Below are 25,048 nucleotides of genomic sequence, written 5' to 3'. Positions count from 1 at the left end.
AAGCTACAGACCAAGCTTTCAACACATTACCCTTTGGAGGAACATTTCAGATACCAACCATAACACAGTTCCATGGTTTAATTATTTTTCTGAAAATATAATCATTCTGAGAGGCATAATATTCAAGAGTTCATATTCAAAGTAAAAAATGTTACATGGTGACATACTACTTATCTATCCCAATCTCAAATTCTTTTCCCTGAAGAAAACTAAAATTTCTAGTTTCGAAAATATTTTATGTGTATAATAGCAAATACAGGTTCAGTGAGAGGCAGTGTGGTATAATGATTGGGAGCTTGGAATATGGAACAAATCTGCTTGTAATCAAATTTTCTACCAGTCACTGGCTGTGTAACCACTGTCTCTTAGCTGATCTGAATACATACGTGCAAAGAGCTTAGAAGACTGTTTGGTATGTGAAAATAAATGACATATTTATTCTTTCTGCTAAATGATTTTGTAATATAAATAACATCAGGCATTTTGGCTCTCCCCCCTTAAAACACACACACACACACACACACACACACACACACACACACACATACACACACACACACACGGCAAGCTTTTTTTAAAAAAAATTCTTTTCTTTCTTTTTTTCTTTCTTTTTTTTTTGATGTTGATTGACCTTTATTTTATTCATTCTATGTGCTGCGCTGAGAATCTGACCCAGTGCCTCACTCATGTTAAGCAACTGCTCTAACACTGAGCCACAACCCCAGCCCCAGCGCAGGATATTCTTTACAACAAACAAATCATACCTGATATTTTTTCCTTTGGCCAGTAATTTTTCATCAAATATTTTTGCCATCCAGTTTTATAGCTGTAAATACCAATGTCTTTGATAGCAACTTCCAAACGTTTTACCTACTGGACATTGCCACTTAAATACATAATTAGCCGGGGTGGGGGCACTTTTTAGGTACCTTTGTTGCTTCTATTTTTCTGATTTCCTTTATTATAATTTTTAAATTTCCTTCATTATAATTTTTAAAATTTGTTCACCTACAGTGTTAAAATATACATTATATGTAACCATTTTTTTCTACCTCTTGCTGCCACCTTAATCTAAGCCATCATCACTTTACTTTTAAATTATTGTTTAGCATTTTAAGCAAAAGATTTTCAGCTCTCCTTCACTCTTCTCCTATTTGTTTTTTTTTCCTCCACTTTTACTCTCAAGTAGAGTCAGGTGCTTTGTTCTTTTTGTATCTCTAACACATCAACCAATGTTTAGTATATATTGGGTTGATATGTGAGTGAGGAAGCACTAAATAAGTGCTTTGTGAACTATGTGGAGTAAAAAAAGAGTTTTGTTTACCAATCTGTCACAAACTAGTACTTTTGTAAAATGCAATCAAATTGAATTTAGGAAAAATGAAATATGTATTTATTAGTGTCATTTTATTAGCTACAACATACTGTCAGATTGCTATCAAAATTTCTAAGCACTTTCAAATTTGTACTTACAGTATCCTTATAAGAAACCTTTTTTGGTAAGCAGCTGTTTGCTGACCATACTCTCAGCACAGTACTAGATAATGTTCATCATTCTATAACCCACAGTTAAAAATGTAAAAACTAAATGAAATATTACTCTCCTTGGTAGAGAAGAAGAAGGCGCTTCAAACCCTCTGTCATAATATGAAGGCTAAATCCCGTTGGATTACTACTTTATTAAAAATTTTTTTTGGTAATACTAGTAAAATTTAATAAATACTCTATGCATTAATCAGTCGTTTTCAGGGGACTAAAGAAAACATAATTGTCAAGTTGTATCTATCTCATAAAAGTAGAAGACTATTCTCGATCTATTTGTTTATGTGTTGATAAGAAAAGTAAAACTTTTGGTGAAGTCTTAAATTTACAGATTTAGAAATATTTTAACTCAAAGAGTAAATTATATTATATATGGCACTTTCCTGAAAATGTTTGCTCATTTTGCATTTTTTGTTTATTGTCGTAAGTTGATTATTTTCTTGTTTATATATCTGAGCTGAGAGGAGAGTCATTTCATAACAGAGTTTAGTATCAGGATTCATAAAAAGATACATAGCTGAAAGCAAAAATGACTAAACTCAAGAAAATCTGTGCCTCATTTTCCACTGGTAATTCCAGGCGGAGTTTATGTGTTAGTTTTAATACTTTCCAAATCCTTGATCTTCAGTTCATTTTGCTTTAGAGATCCAGAAGTTTATACTGAACCCCTGTTGGTTATCACTTTGTGTGCTCAGAATGCCTCACTCAGATAGTTTGTCCCAGATCCTTCTGTCTTTGAGCTATTTTCCTTTCTAATATAGATTAATTAAAAAAGACTTTTTTTACCTTTATTTGTAGAGTCACATATTCTACTGTTGACAATGTATAAATAAACCTGCAAAACACTAGCTTGTATTTTGAAACACAAGAATGTTTCTCAGTGTATTATTTGCAATATCATATCTCAGGAAAAGAAGTATTAGATGCATATCTAAATTGTCATTAACTTAAATGTGTTTGTTTTCAGGATTTTTGTTTTATATTTTGGTTTTAGGGAAGCAACAGTGTTGACATGAAACTGGCCAAAATATACAGTTTAAGAAGAACATTGGGAGTATGCAGATAGATCAATAATAGATTAATAGATAAGTAAATAGACATCAATCCAGCATTATGTATGTTATATATGTAATTAAAAGGAAATAGAATTTTAAAAGAAATGTATGCTCATTTTTAGTTAAATTGATATGTTAGCAGATATGTGAATCAGTTCTAAAGCACTGGACAGCTCATTTTTTATTAGTGAACATTTATATTTGGGGATGAATTACCTAAAAGGAACAAAAAGGGAAGTTATTTACCAACACAGAGTGTCTTATTTCTTTACCAGTATTTCCCATACTCTGTCTCAACAGTGAAGACAAGTATGAATGAATAGACAAATAAAAATTTGAGATTCATGTTCATACTGTTGAACAGATGATTTACAAACAGAAGTTTGAAAATATTTAATAGGATTTACAAATACCAGGTGAACATTTAAGAGTACATTAACACTGTGACTGAAGAGAGTATCTTAATTGGAAATTCACAGAATGCATTTTTTAAAGAGTTCAATATGATCAGTGTTTTTTTTTTGAGTTGAAAATTGTGCAGCTCACTGAAGTGAGAAAAAGAGGGAGAAGACCATCTTTGGTGTTACAAGGATCATAAATTGTAAACATTTAAGGGACCTTGATGTATGTACATAAAGGCATTAAGGAAACATTTGTACACACAGATCTGGTGGTCAGAAGAGAGATATAAGCTTGATATAAGCTTGATTAGTATGCCAAGCTAAGGTGTTTGTATTTGGAAGTAGAGGGAAGAGATTGTTTAAGATGCTGCTTAAATCTTTCTGGCTGATAATTAGGATGAAGCTCTTTTTAACTAGGCAATGTTAACAAGCCCAACAGATTTTTTTCTTAAGGAAGAGAAAATTATGTTCAAGACTAAAAAAGATGAGTTTATTTCTATAAAATTACCATTTTGAAAAGTTTAAATTTCCCTGAGTTATAAAACAAATCGTACTTTTATCTTTTATTCATTTGCTTTATAAATTTGTAATCTTTTGGATGAAAGTATGTTTTGTAGGTGAATATTATAATATTTCTTATATTTCATAGCCATGAAGCTCATGACTGCTCTGGTGAATGTTGCCTTAAACCTCAGTATTCATCAGGATAATACACAGAGACAGTATGAAGCTGAGAGAAATAAAATGATTGGGAAAAGAGCCAATGAAAGGTTGGAATTACTAATTCAGAAACGTAAAGAGGTAAGTAAATTTCATTGTAACTGATGGAATATGTAGTAAATGTAAGTAATTTTTCTTTGTTCTCTGCAGAAAGGTTTATATTGATTATTATTATTAGTTGTTCAAAACATTACAAAGCTCTTGACATATCATATTTCATACATTTGATTCAAGCACATTATGAACTCCCATTTTTACCCCGTATACATATTGCAGATTCACATTGGTTACACATCCACTTTTTTACATACTGCCATACTAGTGTATGTTGTATTCTGCTGCCCTTCCTATCCTCTACTATTTTTAAAATTTATTTTTAATTTGTTTGATCTCAGAGTTCTCAGATAAAACTGGAATGTTCATTGCTGATTGGCTAAGTGCCTTCTGAGGTAGACAAAGATCATAGACAAATCAATTTTCAAAAGAAGGCTGTCTGAAACTTAGGCAGCTCAGAAAGGTTGTCAGGGTATAGACTCAGAAAGCACAGTAAATAATTAAGTCATAACTGTAGGCCAGAAAAGTTGTGTTTCTAGGAGAAAGCCAAAGCCTGCTGATATATAAGGTATTACTGTAAATTAGGTTGGTCCAGATTTTGTTTGTTGTTGTTCATTTGTTGTTTTCTTTTGTTTTTTGTTGTGCTCATGATTGGACCCAGGAACTCATGCAAGCTAGGCAGGCTTTCTACCAATGAACTATACCTCCTTCCATTGGGCCCAGTTTTAGACTGTTTTTTTTTTTCTTTTGGGTACTGGAGATTAAAACCAGAGATGCTTTACCACTGAGCTACATTCCCAGCCCTTTGTATTTTTTTATGTTGAGACAGGGTATTGCTAAGTTGCTGAGGCTGGCCTGGAACTTGTGAGCCTCAGCCTTCCAAACAACTGGGATTACAGGTGTGAACTACTGCACCTGGCTTAGAATAACATTACACATATATTTTGAAACATTTTAAAACTGGATTTTTAATAGGAACATTTTTATCATCTAATTGGAAGTAAAATTTTTAGATTTGTAATAATCTACCTTGTAGCTTGAGAAAAGAGTATCATATTGCTGAAAAGGAATTGTGTGTGTGTGTGTGTGTGTGTGTGTGTGTGTGTGTGTGTATGAATAATGTGTTATTCATGGGTAAGAAAAAGCAATGTATCTCTAATAAATTTTTTAAGAGAGAGAGAGAGAGAGAATATCTTTTTAATAGTTTTTTAGTTTTCAGCAGATACAACATCTTTATTTGTATGTGGTGCTGAGGATCGAACCCAGGCCACACGCATGCCAGGTGAGCACGCTACCATTTGAGCCACATCCCTAGCCCTCTCGAATATCTTTATTATCCATTTTGTATAAGTTTTATAGGACTGCTGGAATGATGTACCACTATCTGAGTAATTTGAACAAGTGAAATTTATTTTCTTGTACTTTTGGATGATAGCTGTCCAAAATCAGGGTGTTGACAAGACCATGTTCTCTCAAGGCGTTAGGGAAAGATGTTCTAGGCTTCTCTCCTAAGAGCATGACTCCATTCTTCATGATGTTCTTCCTGTGTATGTTTGTCTGTCTTTACATCTGTTCTATTTATAACCAGTACAAGTCATGTTGAATTAGAGGCCTGCCCTACTCTAGTGTGACCCCATTTTTAAGAATTGTTTTGTCACAACCTTGTTTCTAAATAAGGCCATATTTTGAGTTACTGTGCATTACAACTTAATTGTACAAATTTTTGAAGAACATTTTTTAACCCCTAACACATTATGCTTGAAATGTTGTGGAGGTAAATATTGGAACAGGGCTTTATTAAGTATTGCCAACTAAAATGTAGGACTCTTCTCTTTTTTTAATGCTTTTATTAATTGTTGATGGATCTTTATTTATATGCGGTACTGGGAATCAAACCCAGTGCCTCACATGTGCTAACCAAGATCTCTACCACTGAGCTACAACTTCAGCCCATAAAATGTAGGACTCTTATGAATCAGTTTTCTATAGTAATTAATAAAGCAAAAGGAATTTTTATAATTTACAATAAGTTATCATAATTTGAATGATTTACTCAAAAAATACAAATGGTGCCCTATATGATGAATTACTTAAAATTATTTTTACCTTACAGTAGAGCAAAAGCCATATATATTTAGAATAAAACTCTGCTTCAAATTTTATTTTTCTTTTTTTTCCAGGCTAGTAGTACATATATTCTCCTGATGCTGGACAGTAGTGGTTCACATTCAGCTACACAATCATAATACTCTCTGAGGTATACTGTATTGCCAGTAGTTTTTTTGGATATTGTGTTGTCAGTTTTTTTATCCCATCATGGCTAAAAAATTCCCGTCTATGTGTATACATTAGATGTTCAACACTCTATTATAAAATAGGCTTTGTGTTAAATGATTGCCCATCAGCAGGCTACTAGTTTAAGTGTTGTGAGCACATTTAAGGTAGGTTAGGTGATGCTGTGATATTTGATAGGTTAAATGCATTGCTGACTTAACAATATTTTAAACTTAAAATGGATTGATCAGGATATAATACTGTCTTAAGTTAAGGAACATCTTTCCCTGTTCTCAAACTTAGTAAAATCTGAAATAGCATACAGCAAAGAATAAATCTGAAGGAATTTTATTAGCATGTTTTTAGCAATAGCAAATATGTCACTGGACATTATTACACAGCAAATGATAAGATAAATTGGAATAATAAATACCATATCAAGGGCTGGGGATGTGGCTCAAGCGGTAGCACGCTCACCTGGCATGCGTGCGGCCCGGATTCGATCCTCAGCACCACATACCAACAAAGATGTTGTGTCTGCCGAGAACTAAAAAATAAATATTAAAAATTCTCTCTCTCTCTCTCTCTCCTCTCTCACTCTCTCTTTAAAATAAATAAATAAATAAATAAATAAATAAATAAATAAATAAATACCATATCAAGTGTCATGTTATAGCACTGCTTTTGAGTAGTAAATAAACTTTATCTCTAATCACTGATGTTGCCTGAAACTTATCTTTCCTGTAGTAGTTAATTTTGTTCCATTACACCACTGTTTTCTCTTATGCCTCCTAATTGAGGAACTTGGCCTACTTTCAGTTGTGAATTACTCAGATGGAAAGTAATATTTGGATACTTTAGATGGAGAAGGAAGTTCTTATAGAATGACAGATATATTGATCACTGATGATCCCTTATCTAAGGAAAACAACACCAAGCCAAAGACCTGATTTGGTGAGATGTGTAGAAATTTAGGCCTATTCACAAAGCAGATGATACTTTGGAGATAGGAGCCTGATCACTTTACCTTGTTAGTCATTGTGTAGTATATATCTATTTTTTCTTCTTGTTTCTTTTCTCTTTAATAAATGGGGACTGAATCTAGAGGCACTACTGAGTTCTTTTTCAATCCCCAGTAGTTCTTATTTTTTTATTTTTAGACAGGGTCTCACCAAGTTGCGGAGGATCTTGCTAAGTTGATACAACTGGCCTCAAACTTGAATTCCTCCTGCCTAAGGCTCCTGAGTCCTTTAAATTACAGATATTCACTACCATTCCTAGCTAATCCGTGTCTAGATAGAGACAGCAAGAGATTTAAGGTGATAGAGCTGTAGAAATAATGCAAGTATACTGGTTATTTCAAACATCTATTGCATAATGAGAGAAAGGATAGATAATAACCAGGATTTTAAAACAGTTGGAAATGTTCATTCCAAATAAAATGGCCAGTTTTTCAATTTGCATTTTTTACTGTCTTTTCTCCCCCCACCAGCTACAAGAAAACCAGGACGAATTCGAAAATATGATGAACTCTATTTTTAAGGGCATATTTCTTCATAGATACCGGTAAGGGATTTTTAAAGTCATTTAGAAAGTCTTTACCTTAGATAATTATTGCTTATTTGTAACAGACTAACTGTAAAGCCATAATACTCTACTAATTATTACTTTTGTTTTCTGGAAAACAACTGTGGCTATAAATGCTATGTAAATGACATGTGGAGAATATGCACTTATTACTGCCACATTCTTCCAAACTCAGACTGTCTACTGTTGGAGGCAGCCTATGGACTTGGCATTTGTACTGATATAATATTTATGTAATTATTAAATTAATGTAGCCTTAATAAGATATGTTTTTCACATTTGAAAAAAATTAAATGCTTTACTTCTTGATCTGTGTTACTGTCTTGTTTAATAATCAAATTAATGACTAATCTTTTTTGAACATGTCTGTTAAGAAGAAAGAGGACAAGAATAAGAAAGGAATTGTTAGCGAAATATTTTTTGTCATACTACATTACGAATGAGTTTAGTTTGTCTTTCTGTGAAGTCATAAAACTTTGAAAATACTACATTATAAAAGCATATTTGACATAAAATTAATAGATTGTATGTGTACCTATATTTCTGTTACTTAAATGCAGTATATGTATAGGTAGATACACTCCAATGGAAGCACTGTTTTCAGATAGATTTGAAACTGTAGTTGATAAATTCATATAAAGCAGTAGTTTAACGTAAGAAATTTTGTGTGTAGGTGTGTGTTTATATATAACTTTGAGATTTTAGCAGAATTTAAACATTTTAACTCAAAAGTATATAAATATCTTTTGAAACAGGACCAAGGCCTTAGTTTTAGTATGGATTCTCTGGTTAGATCTTTATATCCTCTTTTTTGCATAAACCTTGTATATAACCCAATACTGACCCATTTATTTGAAACAACAACAAAAAGAGCTTACATGTATGTGGCATGTAGTCATGTAGTCTTTTGTTCTTTGTGAATGTATAATTGAGGTAAAACTGCACATTTAATTGTATAATTGAATGGGTTTTGACATATTATGTACCTGAAAAGCCACAAGATAAATAATAAGTCCATCAACCTTTGAAGATTTTTCTTGGCACTTTGTAGTTCCTCCCTACCTACTTTCTCAGCACTTTACCCTTGCATCATCCTGTTCTGCTATTTGATTCATGGTTCTCTTTTAGACTTTTGCAGCAATAGAATTATACAATATATACTTCTCATTAGTCTTGTTTTTTTGTCTAAAAAAATTAGTCTTTCACCATTAAATGTATTGTTTACTGTAAGGTTTTCATAGATGCCATCTATTAGACTGAGGAAGTTTGTTTGTTTCTGTTCTTCAGAAAGTTTTAATTCAGAATGTACATTGGATTTTATGAATTGCTTTTCTGCATCTAGAGATCATTGTGTAATTTTCTTTTTGAATATTGTGAATGTGATGAGCTGAGCTGTTTGACTTTCATATGTTTACATTTATTCATGGGTCAAAACCCACAGTCTTGTTGTAGTTTTTTTCTTTTTATTTTTAATGCTATATTTTTAAATATTATTGAATGTGGTTTGCTAGAATTTGTCCAAGAAGTTTTGCATCTTCAAAATATATTAATCTCTTTTTATTTTAATGGATGTATCTGACTACTTTAGGTATAAAGATAACAACACTGAACTTGTAGATTGATTTGCATTTGAGTAAGATTTTTTTTAAATGAAGTAACTTTTTTTTCTATAGCTTTATTTTATTCATTTATTTTTTATGTGATGCTAAGGATTGAACCCAGGGCCTCACATGTGCTAGGCAAATACTCTACCACTGAGCCACAGCCACAGCCCTTGAGTAAGATTTTTAAATTAGGTAATATAGTATTTCTACTTTGTTCTTCCTTTTCAAAGTTGTTTTGAGTATTATAGGTCCTTTGCAGAATACAAATTTTGGGATAAACTTGTCCTATTTTACACAAAAGCTTCTGAAGTTTTCATATGAATTGTAATGAATCAATTCTTTTCTAATTGTTTTCATATTTTATCTTGTAACTGCGATTTTATTATTTTGTGTTAGATTGTTCCCTGCTATTACACAAAAATACAGTTTTTAAAATTTGTACAAAGTAATTTTATCCTAGCAGTTTTGGTCAGGGTGTGGTGAGTTTTGTTTTATTCTGTTTTTTTTTTTTTTTTAGGTTGTTTAGAACTTTTCTACATGTGAGATACGGTCATTTTTGAATAAAGAGAGTTTTACTTTTTGCTTCTGTTATCTCTTCATTCTTTTCTTTAAAAGTATCTTTACTTCTAATTGATGCATCGTAATTATACAAACTCATGGAGTATAATCTGACACTTAATACATGTGCACAAATGTAGATAATGTCAGGGTAATTAGCTTATCTGTCACTTAAGGCATTTATTATTTCTTTGTGGTAGGAATATTTGAAATTTTCTCTACTACCTATTTTGAAATATTTTCAGTTAATTGTTGTGAACTATAGTTAGGCTGTTGTGCTGTAAAACATTAGGAGTTATTTTTCCTATCCAGCTGTACCCTTCTACCTGTTAATAATTCACTCTCTGTCTTCTTTTCCCCATGTCCTACTCAGGCTCTGGTAACCACCATTCTCTTCTCCACTTCTTTGAGATCCAACTTTTGTTCTATATATGTCGAAGAACATATTCTTTCTGAGCCTGACTTGCTTCACTTAATATAATGTCTTCTACTTCATCTCTCGTCTCACAATGGACAAGCTTTCATCCTTTTGATGACTGAATAATATTTCATTGTATCTACATATCACATTTTCATTATCTATTATTTTGTCAGTAGGTGCCTAGGTTGATCCTTTATTGGCCATTTTTTTACTGTCTTTGTGAAAAAGTCTGTATCTTTCAGTCTTTTGAAAACTGGATTGTTTTTGTCTTGAGTTTTTGATTAACTGGTATATTCTAAATATTAGTCCCTTGTCAGATACATGGCTTGCAGATATTTTCTCTGTTCTGTCAGTTATGTCTTCATTATTTTGATGGGTTTCAGTATCATGAAGAAGTTTTAGTTTATGACTTTTTTTAAATGAAGTAACTTTTTACTTCATTTACTTTTACCAATTTATCACATATATTGTTTCCTGTGTTTGTGAATTGATAGCAAAAAAATATCTTTTCCCAGACCAATGTACTGAAATATTTCTCTATATTTTCATCTAGTAGTTTTATAGATAGGGGTCTTACATTTAATTTTTTTATCATTTTTTTGTAGTTTTCTTTTATATGGTGAAAGATGGGGATCTAGTTTTCATCTTGTGGATATATATATATATATATATATATATATATATATATATATATATATATATATATATCCAGTTTTTCTGGAACAGTTCAAGGAAGAAACTTTCCATTCCTCAATGTACACTATGGATACCTTATCCAAAACTGTCCACTGTTATTTGTGGATTTATCTCTAGGAACTCAGTTCTTTTGTACTCTATGTTAACACCATGTTGTTTTGGTTACTATATCTTTTGAAGTCAGGTATTATAGTACCTTCAGCTTTTTTTGCTCAGGACTGCTTTGGCTATTTGGCACCTTTTGTGATTGCATAAAACTTTTAGTTATGTTCTGAGAAAACATATTTGCTTTGTTAGGAATAATATTGAATTTGTAGATTGATTTGAGTACTGTGGATATTTTAATAATAAAGATTTTTTTACTCCATGAACAGGAAGTGTCTTTCTATTTACTTTTGTCCTCTTCAATTTATTTCATCAGCATTTTGTTATGTTTGTTGTAGAGATTAGTCACTTGTTTAAACTTATTCCTAGGTATTTTATTTTTACTTCTTTTCACTTAAGTTTGTAGGTATTGCGAATGGGACTATTTTATTGATTAGTTTTTTAGCAATTTTGTTTTTGGCATGTTTAAATAAAAAAAGCTACTGATTTTTGCTAATTGTTATATCCTACGACCTTAATGAAATTTATCCTTTTTAACAGTTCAGAAGAATCTTCAGTTTTTTCTATATATCAAATCATGTCCTCTATAAACAAAAATAATTTACTTTCTTCTTTCCTATTTGGGTGCCCTTTATTTCTTTCTCTTGCTTTGTTCCTCTGCCTAAGATTTCCAATATTGTGTTGAATGAGAACAGTGACAATAGACATCATTATCTTTTCCTTCATCTTAGAGGTAATGATGTCAGCTTTTACCTATTCAGAGTATTGGTTACAATTTTGTCACATGTGGGCTTCATTATCTCAAAGTATCTTTATCTAATTTTTTGAGAGTTTTTATCACAAAGGGACATTGAATTTTATTGAATACAGTTTTTCTATTCACTGACATAATTAGATGATTTTGTCCTTTCTTCTATTAATGTATTACTGTGCTAAGTTTATTATTTTGAACCTCCCTGTGTCCCCGGGATAAATTTAATTTGATCATGGCACAGGATCTTTTTAATGTACTTTTGTGTTTGATTTGCTAACATAGTTTTGAGAATTAATGCATATTTGTTCATCAGGGATATTGATCTGTAATGATCTGAGTCTTGGGGGGAGAGGGGGGGCAGGGATCAGAGAGAGAACTCGCAGCAGTTGATCACAGAGCCACATCCCCAGCCCTATTTCGTATTTTATTTAGACACAGGGTCTCACTGAGTTGCTTAATGCCTCAGCCTCCTGGGCCACTCAGATTACAGATATACACCACCACGCCTGGCTATAGTCTGTTTTTGCTGTTGTTTGTTTTTGCCTCGTTTATTTATCAGAGTAATGCTATCTTAACAGAATAAGTTTTCAGGGGTTTCCTCCTTTTCATTTCTTTAAAGTATTTAGAGGAGAACCGGCATTATTCCTTCTTTAAATGTTTGGCAGAATTCAGGCATGAAGCCATCTCATCCTAGGCATTTCTTCTTTGGTAAATTTTTGTATTACTGGTTATTGATCACTTCTGATTTTTGTCGTTGTGATTCAACTTTGTTAGGTCATATGTATCCAGAAATTTATACTTTTCTTCTAGGTTTTTCAATTTATTCCTATATAGTTATACATCATAATCCTTAATGATTCTTTGTATTTGTATTCCCTGATGTTATTTACTTGGGTCTTCTGTTTCTTTTTTGTTGTTGCTATTGTTGTTTAGTTAGTCTACATAGTAAAGATTAGTCAGTTTTGTTTATCTTTTAAAAAATCCCCTTTTTATTAATCTTTTGTATTTTTTAAGGCTCTCTTTTATTTATTTTTGCTCAATCTTTGTTATTTTTTTTCTTCTACTAACTTGGGGTTTGGTTAATTCTTTTCTAGTTCTTTAATTTACATCCTTAATTTGTTTTTTGAAATCTTATTTTTCTAATGTAAGTACTTGCTACTATAAAAATTACCTATTTTTTCTGCTTTTACCATATTGCCATAAGTTTTAGAACATTATTTTTATATGTTTGCAAGAAATTTTTAAATTTCCCTATTGGTTAATGAAGAGAATATTTTCTAATATGCATGTATTTCTATAGTCAGTGTCTAAAATTCTTACTGTTTTTCTAGTTATATTCCATTGTTTTCAGAGGAAGATACATGCTTTGGCTTCATTTTTTTCAAATTTGCTGAGACTTATTTTGTGTCCTAACATGCCTGTCCTGTGCTTATCATTCAGAATTGCATTATTCAATCTCCATGTATTTATATAGTTTCTGTAGTTTTCTTGGCCAATGAATTTATTTTGTTATGATCTGATATTATGCAAAGAATTATTTCAGTTTTTGAAAAATGTTTTCAAAGACTTGTTTTGTGTCCTAAAATAGGGTTTACCTTGGAGAACATTTCATGAGCATCTGAAAAGAAAGCATATTCAGCTGTTGTTGGATGAAATATTCTGTAGATGTCCCTAACTCCATTTGATCTATAGTAGGTTTTATTTGTGTAGTGTCTTTGTTGATTTTATAGTTGGATGATGTATCTATTGGAGAATTATATTGAAGTTATCATGATTATTGTATTGGAATTTATCTGCGTCTTACTGTCAAATATTGTTTATTTTGTCTCATTCAGTGCATAGGTATTTGGGGGATAATATTTTCAATCTTTATTTTTTCTTGTTGGACTTTTTTCTCTACCAGTGATCTTTTTAGCCACTTTTTTTTTGGATTAAAATTTGCTTCTTTCTGATGTGAGAGTTACCACCCCTGCTTCTTTCAGGCTCCATCTGCATTAAATATAATTTTCCATCTTTTCATTTTCAGTCTGTGGATGACTAATATACTCTTCTAATGAGATTTATTCCTTTCCGAGATCTCCTTATTAAAACTTCTATCATCTTCTGTGTGTAGAATTTTCTATTTTTCTATAGTATTTGCTTAGTGGTCATGATTTCCTTTTGTTTATGCTTATCACATAAATTTTTTATTTCTTCTTAGAGTCTGTCACATAATTACTGGAAATAGCAATCTAGGTTTATAATTACATTCTTTCAGGGCTTGAAACAATTTGTTACAAGCCTTCCTGGCCTTTAGAGTTTTTGCGGAGAGATTTGCTGTCATTGTGACTGGTTTTCCTTTATACATGACCTTGGCATTTCTGTCTTGTAGCTTTTAAAAATTCTTTACTTGGTCTGTATTTTTGGTATATCAGTGTCATATATCTCTCTTGTTCTATGAGCCTTGTTAGGTCTTTTAATGTCCCATGTTTCTTAGATACTCTGCTCATGTAAAGTATTCTCATTAATATTTTCTCTTCAAGGCCTAAAACTTTGTTTTCTACATCACCTAATCTATTAGTAAGACTTTCAAATGACTTTTTTATTTGATTGAGATTTTTATTTCCAAGATTTCTGTTTGGTGTTTTTTATGAATCTGTATCTTTAAATTGAAATGCTCTTTTATAGCCTACCTTTCTTCCTTTAGTTTATTTGATAGATGTTCTTTTACTTCAGTTATCATTTTAACCAATTTTTGAATTTTTAAAAACTATTTTTAGTTGTTGATGGACAATACCTTTATTTTATTTGCTTATTTTTATGCAGTGCTCAGAATCAAATCCAGTGCCTGACACTTGCTGGAGGAGCGCTCTACCACTGAGCTACAACCCCTGTCCAAAAACTTGTTGAATTCTTCATCTGACATTTTCTTGACTTCAGTGTCTATGAAATCAGTTATTGGAGAGGTGTGAATTTTGAAAACTATCTTATTACCTTGTTTCCTCACATTTTTTGTATTTCTGGGTTGATATTTTCACATCTGCTAGGATGATTATCTCTTCCAGTGTTATGTAAGGAACTTTTTAGTGAGCTGTTTCTCTTAATTGTGTGCCCTGAGTTGGGAATATGTCTATGTCAAAACTCACACCCAACATTGTTTTTATATTCAGTCCCTCACCCTGTTTTGAGAGGAGATACAATCAGCTGTGATCAATTCAGAACAAAGCCATATACTAATAAACCTTCAAAAAATATTCTGTACATGTTCTTCTCAATCTCTTTTATCTAAAAGTGGAAATGTGGAGTAATTCTCTAGCATAAGTTAAGAAATTAGGTATTAAAGAAAGTACATTGCTATTAAACTGTGGGGTCATGATGAGGAAAGAGGGAAAGGAAATGGCAGTTGAGAGACAGGAGTAGAAAACACAAAAAGAAAAAGAGGGAGAGAATATAAAGTGAACGAGGAGAAAGAGGAATGAGTAAATTCATTTAATTCATTAAATATATATATATATTTATATATATAATTGTGTTAATGAATACAATATTAAATAATAGGGAGAAACCTAGCAAATCAATATAAAAATAATATCTGTGAAATAAAAAACTATTTTTAAATTATTTCTTACTAAACTAATTGAGATGGAGAGATTTCTTATTGGGCCTTCTGGATTTGAATTTCATTGGGTTTTGGCAGGCTTAGTAAATGCCCTCACCTCCTAGTTTGCCCTGTAAGTTTCTCTGGATGTGGAGGTAATAACCTCTCTAGCCCACCTCGGATGCTGTTTGGTATGCTGTTGTTTGGTATGCTGGGTGTGCCTATGGCTTTCTGGAGGGTGAGAGAAAGAACCCCTAATTGTCTGTAGTTTAGCATCCAGTCTCTTCCTGGTTGGGACTGCAGTTTTATGTGCCAGCCTATAAAACTTCGAGTCATTGGCCCTTATATAAAGAGTTTGTCGTATTTAGATGCAATGCTATCTTAAATCAAAATGACGTGTTATATCTGAATTTACAAGAGAATGCATATTATATCCCAAGAAGATAATTAGCTCTTTTTCTTACTGGAATAAAAAAATTTCTTGTCTCTTTTAATATATAAAAACTAAATACCTTTATTATTTTTTTCCTTGTACCAGGAATGGAACCTCTGAGCCACATCTCTATTCCCTTTTTTAATTTTTTTTTGAGACAGGTTATCACTAAGTTGCAGAGGCTTGATTTAAATTTGCGATCCTCTGGGGCTTGGGTTGTGGCTCAGCGGTAGACTGCTCGCCTAGCACGTGCGAGGCACTGGGTTCGATCCTCAGCACCACATAAAAATAAATAAATAAGGGCTGGTGGTATAGCTCAGTTGGTAGAGTGCTTGTCTAGCATGCATAAGGCCCTGGGTTCAATCCCCAGCACCACACCAAAAATAAATGAATGAATGAATGAAGGAAGGAAGGAATTTTTTTAAAAAAAATTGTGATCCTCCTGCCTCAGCCTCACAGGTTGCTGGGAATAAAAGTGTGCATCACTGCCCCTGGCTAAAAACTAAGTAACATTCATGTTTTGAATTTTCCAGGGTTTTATCACAGTAGAGTGTTTTAAAAGAGTTAAATAGATTTGTTGAAATCTAGAATACTTGGTCTAAAAATGTATTTCTACTTCTAATCTCTTAGAAAGGGTCTGACTTTGACATGAATCCTATATCATCAAGTCCTGAATAAGTAATCCTCAAAATAACCAAGGGTACGAAGAAAAAACTATGGAAATTTTTATTAAAAAAAAACAAACAACAACAACAAAAAAAAAACCCCTGACATTCTATAGCTCAAACTGCCCGGTATTCATAAACATGAAGATCCACCCCTATTCCTCCACCCCACCCCCCAATACTGGATATTGTTTACCTAGGGCAATACCCATGGTAGGCAGTTGCTCTACTACTAACTTATCCTCTTTTTTTTTTTTTTTTTTTTTTTTTTTACTTTGAGATAGGCTCTCTTTAAGACATCCAGTCTAACCTTGAATTTGAGATCCTCCTGCCTTAGCCTCGCAAGTAGCTGGGATTGTGAGCATGCACCACTGTGCCAAGCAGCAGCATAGAAATTTTATAACAATTTAAATCATTGTGTTAGCGTAATAGCTATCAGAAGCCTTTTTTATATATACCTTTATTTATTTTTATGTGGTGCTGAGGATCAAACCCATTACCTCACACATGCTAGGCAAGTGCTCTACCAATGAGCTACAACCCCAGCCCAGAAGCCACTTTATTTTTTAAAATGCAATTATAAGGGGCTGGGGATGTGGCGCAAGCGGTAGCATGCTCGCCTGGTGTGCGTGCAGCCCGGGTTCCATCCTCAGCACCACATACAAACAAAGATGTTGTGTCCACCAAAAACTAAAAAAATACATATTGAAATTCTCTCTCTCTCCCTCTCTCTCTCTCTCTCTCTCTCTCTCTCTCTCTCTCTCTCTCTCTCTCTCTCTCCTCTCTCCCTCTCTCCCTCTCTCCCTCTCTCCCTCTCTCCCTCTCTCTCTCTCTCTTTAAAAAAATGCAATTATAGGGGCTGGGGTTGTTGCTCAGTGGTAAAAAGCTCATCTAGCACATGCGGGGCCCTGGGTTTCATCCTCAGCACCACATAAAAATAAACGAGTGGAATAAAGGTATTGTATTTACAACTAAAAAAATAAATATTTAAAATAAAATTCAATTATATTCTTAGATATTTATTTATTTATTTATACTGGGATTGAACCTAGGGGCACTTCACCATTAAACTATATCCCTAGCCCTTTCTAATTATTTATTTATTTGTTTTAATTATATACACACACACATATTAGTTGTAGATGGACACATTACCTTTATTTTATATGTTTATTTTTATGTGGTGCTAGGGAACGAACACAGTGCTTTATGCATGCTAGGCAAGCTCTCTACCACTGAGCCACAACTCTGGTCCCATCTAATTTTTTTTATCTTGAGACAATATCTCACGAAGTTGCCTAGGCTGTCCTGGAACTAGTGATCCTCATGCTTTAGCCTCCGCAGTAGCTGGGATTACAATCATGCACCTCCCATGCCTATCTTTTTTTAATTGATGATAAAAAGAGATTCTTACCTCTCCCTGTCCCCAGATCATCATTTGAAGGGAAATCTAATTAGCATCTAGTGAGTTTTTTTCCCGAATATATATCTTCTGTAAGTATTTTAACACCCTTTTCTTTGCAGTAATAAATCCCAAGCTAGACTCTGTTTGTTTTGTTTTGTGTTTACTCCCTATATGAAATTGGAACCTTTGCATCTAAGTCCACCTCAAGTTAATCCAACTAGATTTTACTTCACTACGAGAATGTAGAATTATACAGTGCACACTCATCATACTTACACACACTCCTATATTCACCAAGACAGTCTCTTTTGTAGGATTGGATTAAAGTTTTGCACTTTTATTCCCCACCACTACCATCCCAGTTCTTTCCCCTATTCCCGCAGTAGAGTATTCTTCTGAATTTATGTGACGGTTATCAGTTTTAAAAGAACTTAACGTATGACCACAAAGTCTTGGGAAACCAAATTTTTGGTGTTTCTTACCATCAGTTTTTGTTTTGTTTTGTTTTTGTTTTTGTACCTGGAAGTGAACTCAGGGTCACTCAGCCACTGAGCCACATCCTCAGCCCTTTTTTGTATTTAGAGACAAAATACAATAGCAGTAGTGAGTTTCACCTCACTGTTGCTGAGGCTGGCTTTGAACTCACAATCCTGCTGCATCAGCCTCCCTAGCTGCTGGGATTACAGGTGTGCACCGTCGCACCTGGCCTCTAACCATCAGTTAAAAAATTATTAAACTGCTTTTATAGAAATCCATTGTCTAGGTAAAGGAGGGGAGGTTGATTTCCCTTGTACATTGTTGATAAAAACATATGAATATTCAGTGAAATTATTTCTTAAATCTCTATCAGCCTCAATTATTTTATTTTTTAAAGATTGCAAGTATTAAGTAATCCCCTCTACATTTTTTTTTATCATTCCCACTCTAATCTCTTTGCGTCTGTTTTTCTGAGAATGAGTCATTGTCTTCCTGTTTCGTTCATCTGATTGAAACTGCACCCTCTTGAACCTGTAGCCTCTGTCCTCAGATTCATCTTATGCCTCTTCCAAATGAGCTGATGAAACCTTTGTCTTGATTTTAGAACTTTGGAGGTTATAACCTCATCTGTTCTCCTGAATAAAACAAACTTTTTAAAATTGTAAGTTTTATGCTGTAAGTTGGTCAACAGAAAGAAAATCTCTAACAACTAAAGTAGTTGTTTCTGTAGGTTCTCTACCTAGCCATTTTATTTCTGCCCTTCATGGTGATGCAGAATGTGCCTAATTTGCCTAATTTTGAAATTGCATTAATAATTTATGTATTTTAGACTTAAATATCTTAAAATCTTTGAGGATTTATGCTCATAATTCTAATTGCCTTGCTCTTATAGTTTATCTGTATTGTTCTATACTACTTTTGCTTTTACCATGCTTGTTACTCCAGTTTTGGTTACTACATATGAGTCAGGATAATTTAAAAAGAAAGGGGTATTTTGACTCACAGTTTAAGAAGCCTAAGAGCATGACCTTGGCATCTGCATGGCTTCTGGTAAGGGCTTCACAGCAGTTGGTTTGTAAAGAAGAGGAAAAGCACGTAGAATTCCCACAATAGCTAACCCATTTCTGCCAGAGAAACATTCATCCACTTATAAAGGCAGACCTTCTCACCACCTTTCAAACTCTCACATTAGAGATCAAGCTTCTGCCTGAATTTTCAGCAGGAAAACACTATGCCCAAACCATAGCACCTGTGTGTACATTTATTTTTATACCTCTTAGTATATGCTAATCCCCATATCAGAATCTTTGTAGTGTTTAACAATCTATATTTCTTTAACCCACCTCATTTCTTCTCTTTCTTTTGACTCATCCTGAATCCTGTATCTCATAAAGTTGCCAAAACTGTCCCTCTCAAGGGAATCTTCTCTCTACTCCTGTACTCCTGCCACATACTAACACATACCTTTTTGGACAGTCCACTTGAATTTAGTTCTTCTTAACTCTTTCACAGTATTTCCATTTAAATATTCTCCTGGGAGCATAAATTATTGTCCCTTAAAGATATAACTCATTACAAACCCACATTTACTGTTATTTATGCAATATTGTTATACCACTTGATGTTTCTTACAGAAGTATTTTGCACAAATGTTAAAAAAGAATCTCTTTGAATAAAGAATCTGTGTTAATACCCAATTCTCTCCTCTAACAAATCATTTTATCCTTGATGCTTTTATTTTCTTATTTATGTAGTTATTAAAACATATTTATTGAGCAGTTAATAAGCATTAGATGCTGTGTTAAACAGCATTTATATTTGAATAAAATTTTCTTGTAATGGGAAAACAATAAAACATTAAGTGTACTATAATAGAAATAACTGAAGAGCATAGTAGAGCACTTAGCAAAAAAGCAATAGAGAATTTTCATTCCAGCAACAGGTTGTTTTCCAGTTTTCTGAAGTGCTTTCATGAATACCACCTTACCTTATTTAATTTTTAAGGTCCTGTGGTATAGGCAGGACACATTATAGGTGAAGAAACGAGACTTGGGAGGAGAGATGGTTGCTTGGGAATTTTGCTGGACAGGTGAAAATGAAACTCAATTCATGTCCTCACTATATCTATATCCATAGGTAATGGTATCAAAAGAATTTTTGAGCAGCTAATATGCACTAGGTGCTGTATTAAACAGCATTCATATTTGAAGATTTTATTTTATTTTTTAATCTGTGGGGTTTTTGGAGAGGATATTGGAGAATGAACACAGGAGTGCTTTATCACTGAACTATAATCCCTTACCCTTTTTATTTTTGGAGACAAGGTCTCGTTAAGTTTTTTAGGTCCTTGCTAAATTGCTGAGGCTGGCCTTGAACCTGTGGTCCTCCTGCCCAGCCTCCCAGGTCACTGGGATTACTGACATGCACCACATGCCCAGCTTATAATTTTTACTGTGTGAACTTGGATGTATTAATTTCATTTTTCTTGGCATTGATGTCAAGTCTATGGTTAGGGAAAAGTCAGTCATGCTATCTTACATCTGAGGTTGTGACTGTACATTGAGACAACTATCTTCAGCCTTTTGCTCATCCATTGTTGATCTTTTCTCATTATATATGTTATATAATACTTTCATCATTGACTTTCCACTTATCTTCCCTCCCGGAAGACCATATCCTTTGAGCCAGTTCTGTAAATCCCCAATTGTTACGCTTGAACCTTGCTACTCTTTACAATACTGTGCTCTGTCCCAGTTCATTTTTTGTTGCTATAACCATACTCGATTCTGGGTAGTTTATTTTTAAAAGTGGGTTTATTTAGCACATATATGGGGGGCTCAAAGTCCAAGATCAAGCAACACCATCTAGTCAGCCCCTGGTGAGGACCTTCTTGTTACACCATGGCAAATGATTGCATAGTAGAAGTGGGTGTGAGAGAGTTTGCAAGGTAAAAGAAAAAGGACAGGGAGGAGCCAGGCTCTCTATTACAACCCAGCCTCTTAGGAACTAATCCACTCCTACCAGATCAGCATTAGTGCTTTCACAAGGGTGGACCCTATTCACTTAACCTCCCACTAGTCTCCACTTCTTACCTGTTTTACCACCTTTTAATACCATTACGTGGGGAACTGCGGACCAAACTCCTAGCAAATGAAGTGTTAGGAAAGAAACTATATTCAAACTATAGTATGTTCCTCTTGCATTGAATGATTAGGTGATACTGCCTTATCTGCTATTTTGTGATCTTATCTATGAAGAAATTTAACCTTAACCTAAGTGGAAATTTCTGTAGATCATGATGAGGGCTGCTAGCATTGTCCTTAAGATACCTGCCAAAATTTAAACTTCCACAGTCTTTCAATAAAGGGATGGATAGGGAGGAATCATGCCTTCTCTACCAAGGGGTATGAGTCATTTTTAGGCTCACAAATTCAGAAGAAACTAGGAATTAAAGGTCCTCACCTACATCTACCCAGATATTTTTTAGACCCCACTTCTTTCCTATCGCAGTTCTGATTTTGTCATAGGAAAATTGATTAAATTTCCAAAAAAAAAAAAATGGCAGCACTGTCCTTGAACTGGAAATTTAATGGCCTGATCTTATTATTTTTTTCTCTTTAGGACCATAGTGCAATATAGCAGCAAATACTTAGTTCCACAGTTCTTATAGTTAACTGTTATTCACCCTGCTTCCTCAAATGTCAGAATGGTGTACAAGTTAATAGTGCACATTCTTTTTCACCCACAGGTAAAAACCCTAGCAAAATACAATACTGTTCTATGTCAGGAATTGTCAGTACTTATCACCATTGGATTCTTCCTCATAACAATCCAGTCTTCAAGTAATCCAACCTCAGAATCTCATCAAAAAAGTTAGGTCACATTCCCTAGAAGCCAAACCTGAGGAATTATTGTGCTAACAGTATAGTTGTATGTCTTAACAATGGGGATATATTCTGAAAGATGTGTCACCTGGCCATTTTTTCAGTGAATAAACACAATAACTGCATGTGACTAATCACAATATTTTGTAAAGCTGCTGTGAGCTAAACATAGTATATTATTTTATAATAAACTTTTTGCCTATAAGCAGATATATATACTAAAATAATGATAAAACATATAGCAGATGCATAAGCTAGTAAGTCATTTACTATTATTGTCAAATATTATATACTGTGCATAATTGTATATGCATAGTAGGTTTGTTTACACCAGCATCAACACAAACACATGAGTAATAAGTTGTGCCATGATGTTATGATGACTACAGTGTCCCTAGATACTAGGAATTTTTCAATTCCATTGTATCTTCTGGGATCACCTTTGTATATGTAGTCCCTGATTGAGCAAAACATTGTTTTGTAGCACATGATTAGGTTTGTACTCGGGAGTATCTTATTGGAAAATATGATAAAGCAGGAAACAGCCCAACAGGTGGTTTCAGAATAAGTCTAGACTCCGCACAATCTCACAACAAACTCTAGAGAATAAATTACATCTCAAAGTTTGTCCTGCCAGAGTTAAGACAGTTAGGCTGTTTTACCATTATGTCTTTCTACTCTGGTTATGGGCATTAGTCTGGGAAAGGTGAGAGTGGAGTGGAGTGAATAGGAGAGGAAAGGTGAAACATAATCTCTTAGGAATTTCTGTGCCAGGTGGGTCTTTTCAACCATGGTGGTTTCTTCAGAGAAAGGTGTGTATAGGAATCATTAGCAGTTGACAGAGGCTGAAGAATTAACAAGTAAAGGGAGTTTGGGTGGAGTGTTAATTGCACCTGGTATAAACACTTCAGATTTCTCCTACATGCTATAACTAACCTTAACAGATAATATCACTTCATTCACTGCTGTGCTATAAGTAGTTGAATTAGCTTGCAAGAGGGTGATTATACACACTTCTCCATGAATGAGTTCAATGATAGTTCATTGGTAGTTCAGTATCATCTATGGAAGGTATATTTATGTTATGGATCTTTGCATGCGTAACAAAGTGGGCCCTGTTCCCCAGAATGAGTTACTAAATCTTTTACCAGCATATCCCTGTACTTAGACGTGTGTGTGCGCACGCTCACGCATGTGCATGTGCTTTTGAGATTTTGTTTTGTTTTGTTTTGTTTTGGTTTGGTTTGGTTTTGGAGGGGCAACTGGCATTGAACTGAGAAGCACTCAACCACTGAGCCACTTCCCCAGCCCTAATTTGTATTTTATTTAGCAACAAGGTCTCATTGAGTTGCTTATTGCCTTGCTTTTGTATATGTAGTCCCTGATTGAGAGATGTGGGATGTGGCTCAGTGGTTGAGCGTTCAATCCCCCGTACCAAAAATAATAATAATAATAATCCCTTGAATTTTTTGAGAGTGTTGACTAAATTTCTAGATGATGCCATACACATTCTGTTTACACTGTGCCAACAACCTTTACTCTTAATTAGTGACTTTATATTAAAGATATTCTTCTGGTAACTCGCACCTTTAGGACTTTACACTGTGTCATTTTCCCAGTGTTTTAAACATTCTGCTGTTTCTCTATTTCCTTACTACTCTCCTTGGAATGTAAAAGGCATCCAGTAAATACTTGTTGCATGAATAAATGATAACTTTAATATGAAATTAAGTTTTGCCACAGGATTATTCTATAATTACATATAGAACAAATGAGCATTCCCTTCTCTAATTATGATCATAAGTTAAAAATTCTAAGTATCACCGAATAATATGAGAGATACTCATTATATGGTCAGAGTTGATAAATGTTTGACACAGTTATATTCACAAGAAACTAAGGGATTTTCAATGTATTTTTAAATGATTAAACTGAAATTATTTTATTCTTCATAAAGACTTCAGTATTTTTATTATAATCTTTTTGGCATGGAATTAACTGCTTCTTTTGTGTTTTTATTTGTATCTCTGAAGCAAGGGGAAGTCATACTGAAGTGTTTGAAAGCTCTACAGAGTCTATACCAATAGAGAATTATTTCCCAAACTGGTGCTATTCCCTAACCGATTCAAGGTAAGCATTAAGAACAGTGAGCTTATTATTTTCATAGTACCTACATTATTTCTCATTATAACCTTGTACTTATAGCTAGTTTATCAAATGACATTACTTTAATAAGTGTTTAATTCCTGTTCTTTACTACATATTCTTTAAATAAACCTGCCTGAAATAAATGAGTATCTACTTTACCACAAATACACACAAGAGTTCTTGTTTCCTTAAAAATATCTTTCTTGTTTAAAATTATTTCTTTATATATCTTCTTTAATGAATATATTAATTTTGTAACTAAAGGTTTCCCTGTCACAGTGTTCTGGGAATGCCAGTTGATGAGAAAGATTTTAAATTACAAACATTCTAGCATCTCCTTTGTGAGAGTAGAACTATAAGAATATGATTTCAAGAATAAAGTTTTGCATTTAACCTATCATTAGTGTGGCACATATGCCTCAGAATACATAATCTTAAGTCTTTCTCAGCTTTTTTATATTTATGGTTTATTTTTTTAGGATCACATTGTATCAATGACACTTGACAAAGAATATGATGTTGATGTGGAAGCTATTCGATTGGTTACTCTAATACTTTAGTGAGTTTATTTTTTAATATTTTGATATTTTAATGCCCTTTTCTCTGCATTATTGATATCCTTTTGTATATAAAGCCCTTAAATATATTTATCACTTCAGTTTCTACTTTTAATACCTTAAGGTTTTGT

At 33.3% G+C, this 25,048-nt stretch overlaps 1 protein-coding gene and 1 non-coding gene across 2 annotated transcripts in view; both read left to right on the top strand.

Moving 5' to 3' along the window:
• Window positions 1-24,447, top strand: part of LOC144373965 (cohesin subunit SA-1-like) — a 40,120-nt gene extending 15,673 nt beyond the window's left edge. The window contains exons 2-4 of the mRNA XM_078036902.1: window positions 3,648-3,799; window positions 7,539-7,612; window positions 24,246-24,447. Coding sequence (XP_077893028.1) covers window positions 3,650-3,799; window positions 7,539-7,612; window positions 24,246-24,264 — 243 coding nt within the window. The 5' untranslated portion in view covers window positions 3,648-3,649 and the 3' untranslated portion in view covers window positions 24,265-24,447. The remainder of the gene's footprint in view (window positions 1-3,647; window positions 3,800-7,538; window positions 7,613-24,245) is intronic.
• Window positions 16,087-16,161, top strand: Trnaa-agc (transfer RNA alanine (anticodon AGC)). The gene has a single exon. It is a non-coding gene; the product is annotated as a tRNA-Ala (tRNA).
• Window positions 24,448-25,048: the final 601 nt, after the last annotated feature.

The sequence above is a fragment of the Ictidomys tridecemlineatus genome, unplaced genomic scaffold (genome assembly GCF_052094955.1).
Source record: "Ictidomys tridecemlineatus isolate mIctTri1 unplaced genomic scaffold, mIctTri1.hap1 Scaffold_54, whole genome shotgun sequence".
NCBI lineage: Eukaryota > Metazoa > Chordata > Mammalia > Rodentia > Sciuridae > Ictidomys > Ictidomys tridecemlineatus.
Note: the sequence above shows the minus strand (reverse complement) of the source record. Positions and strands in the feature narration are given on the sequence as shown.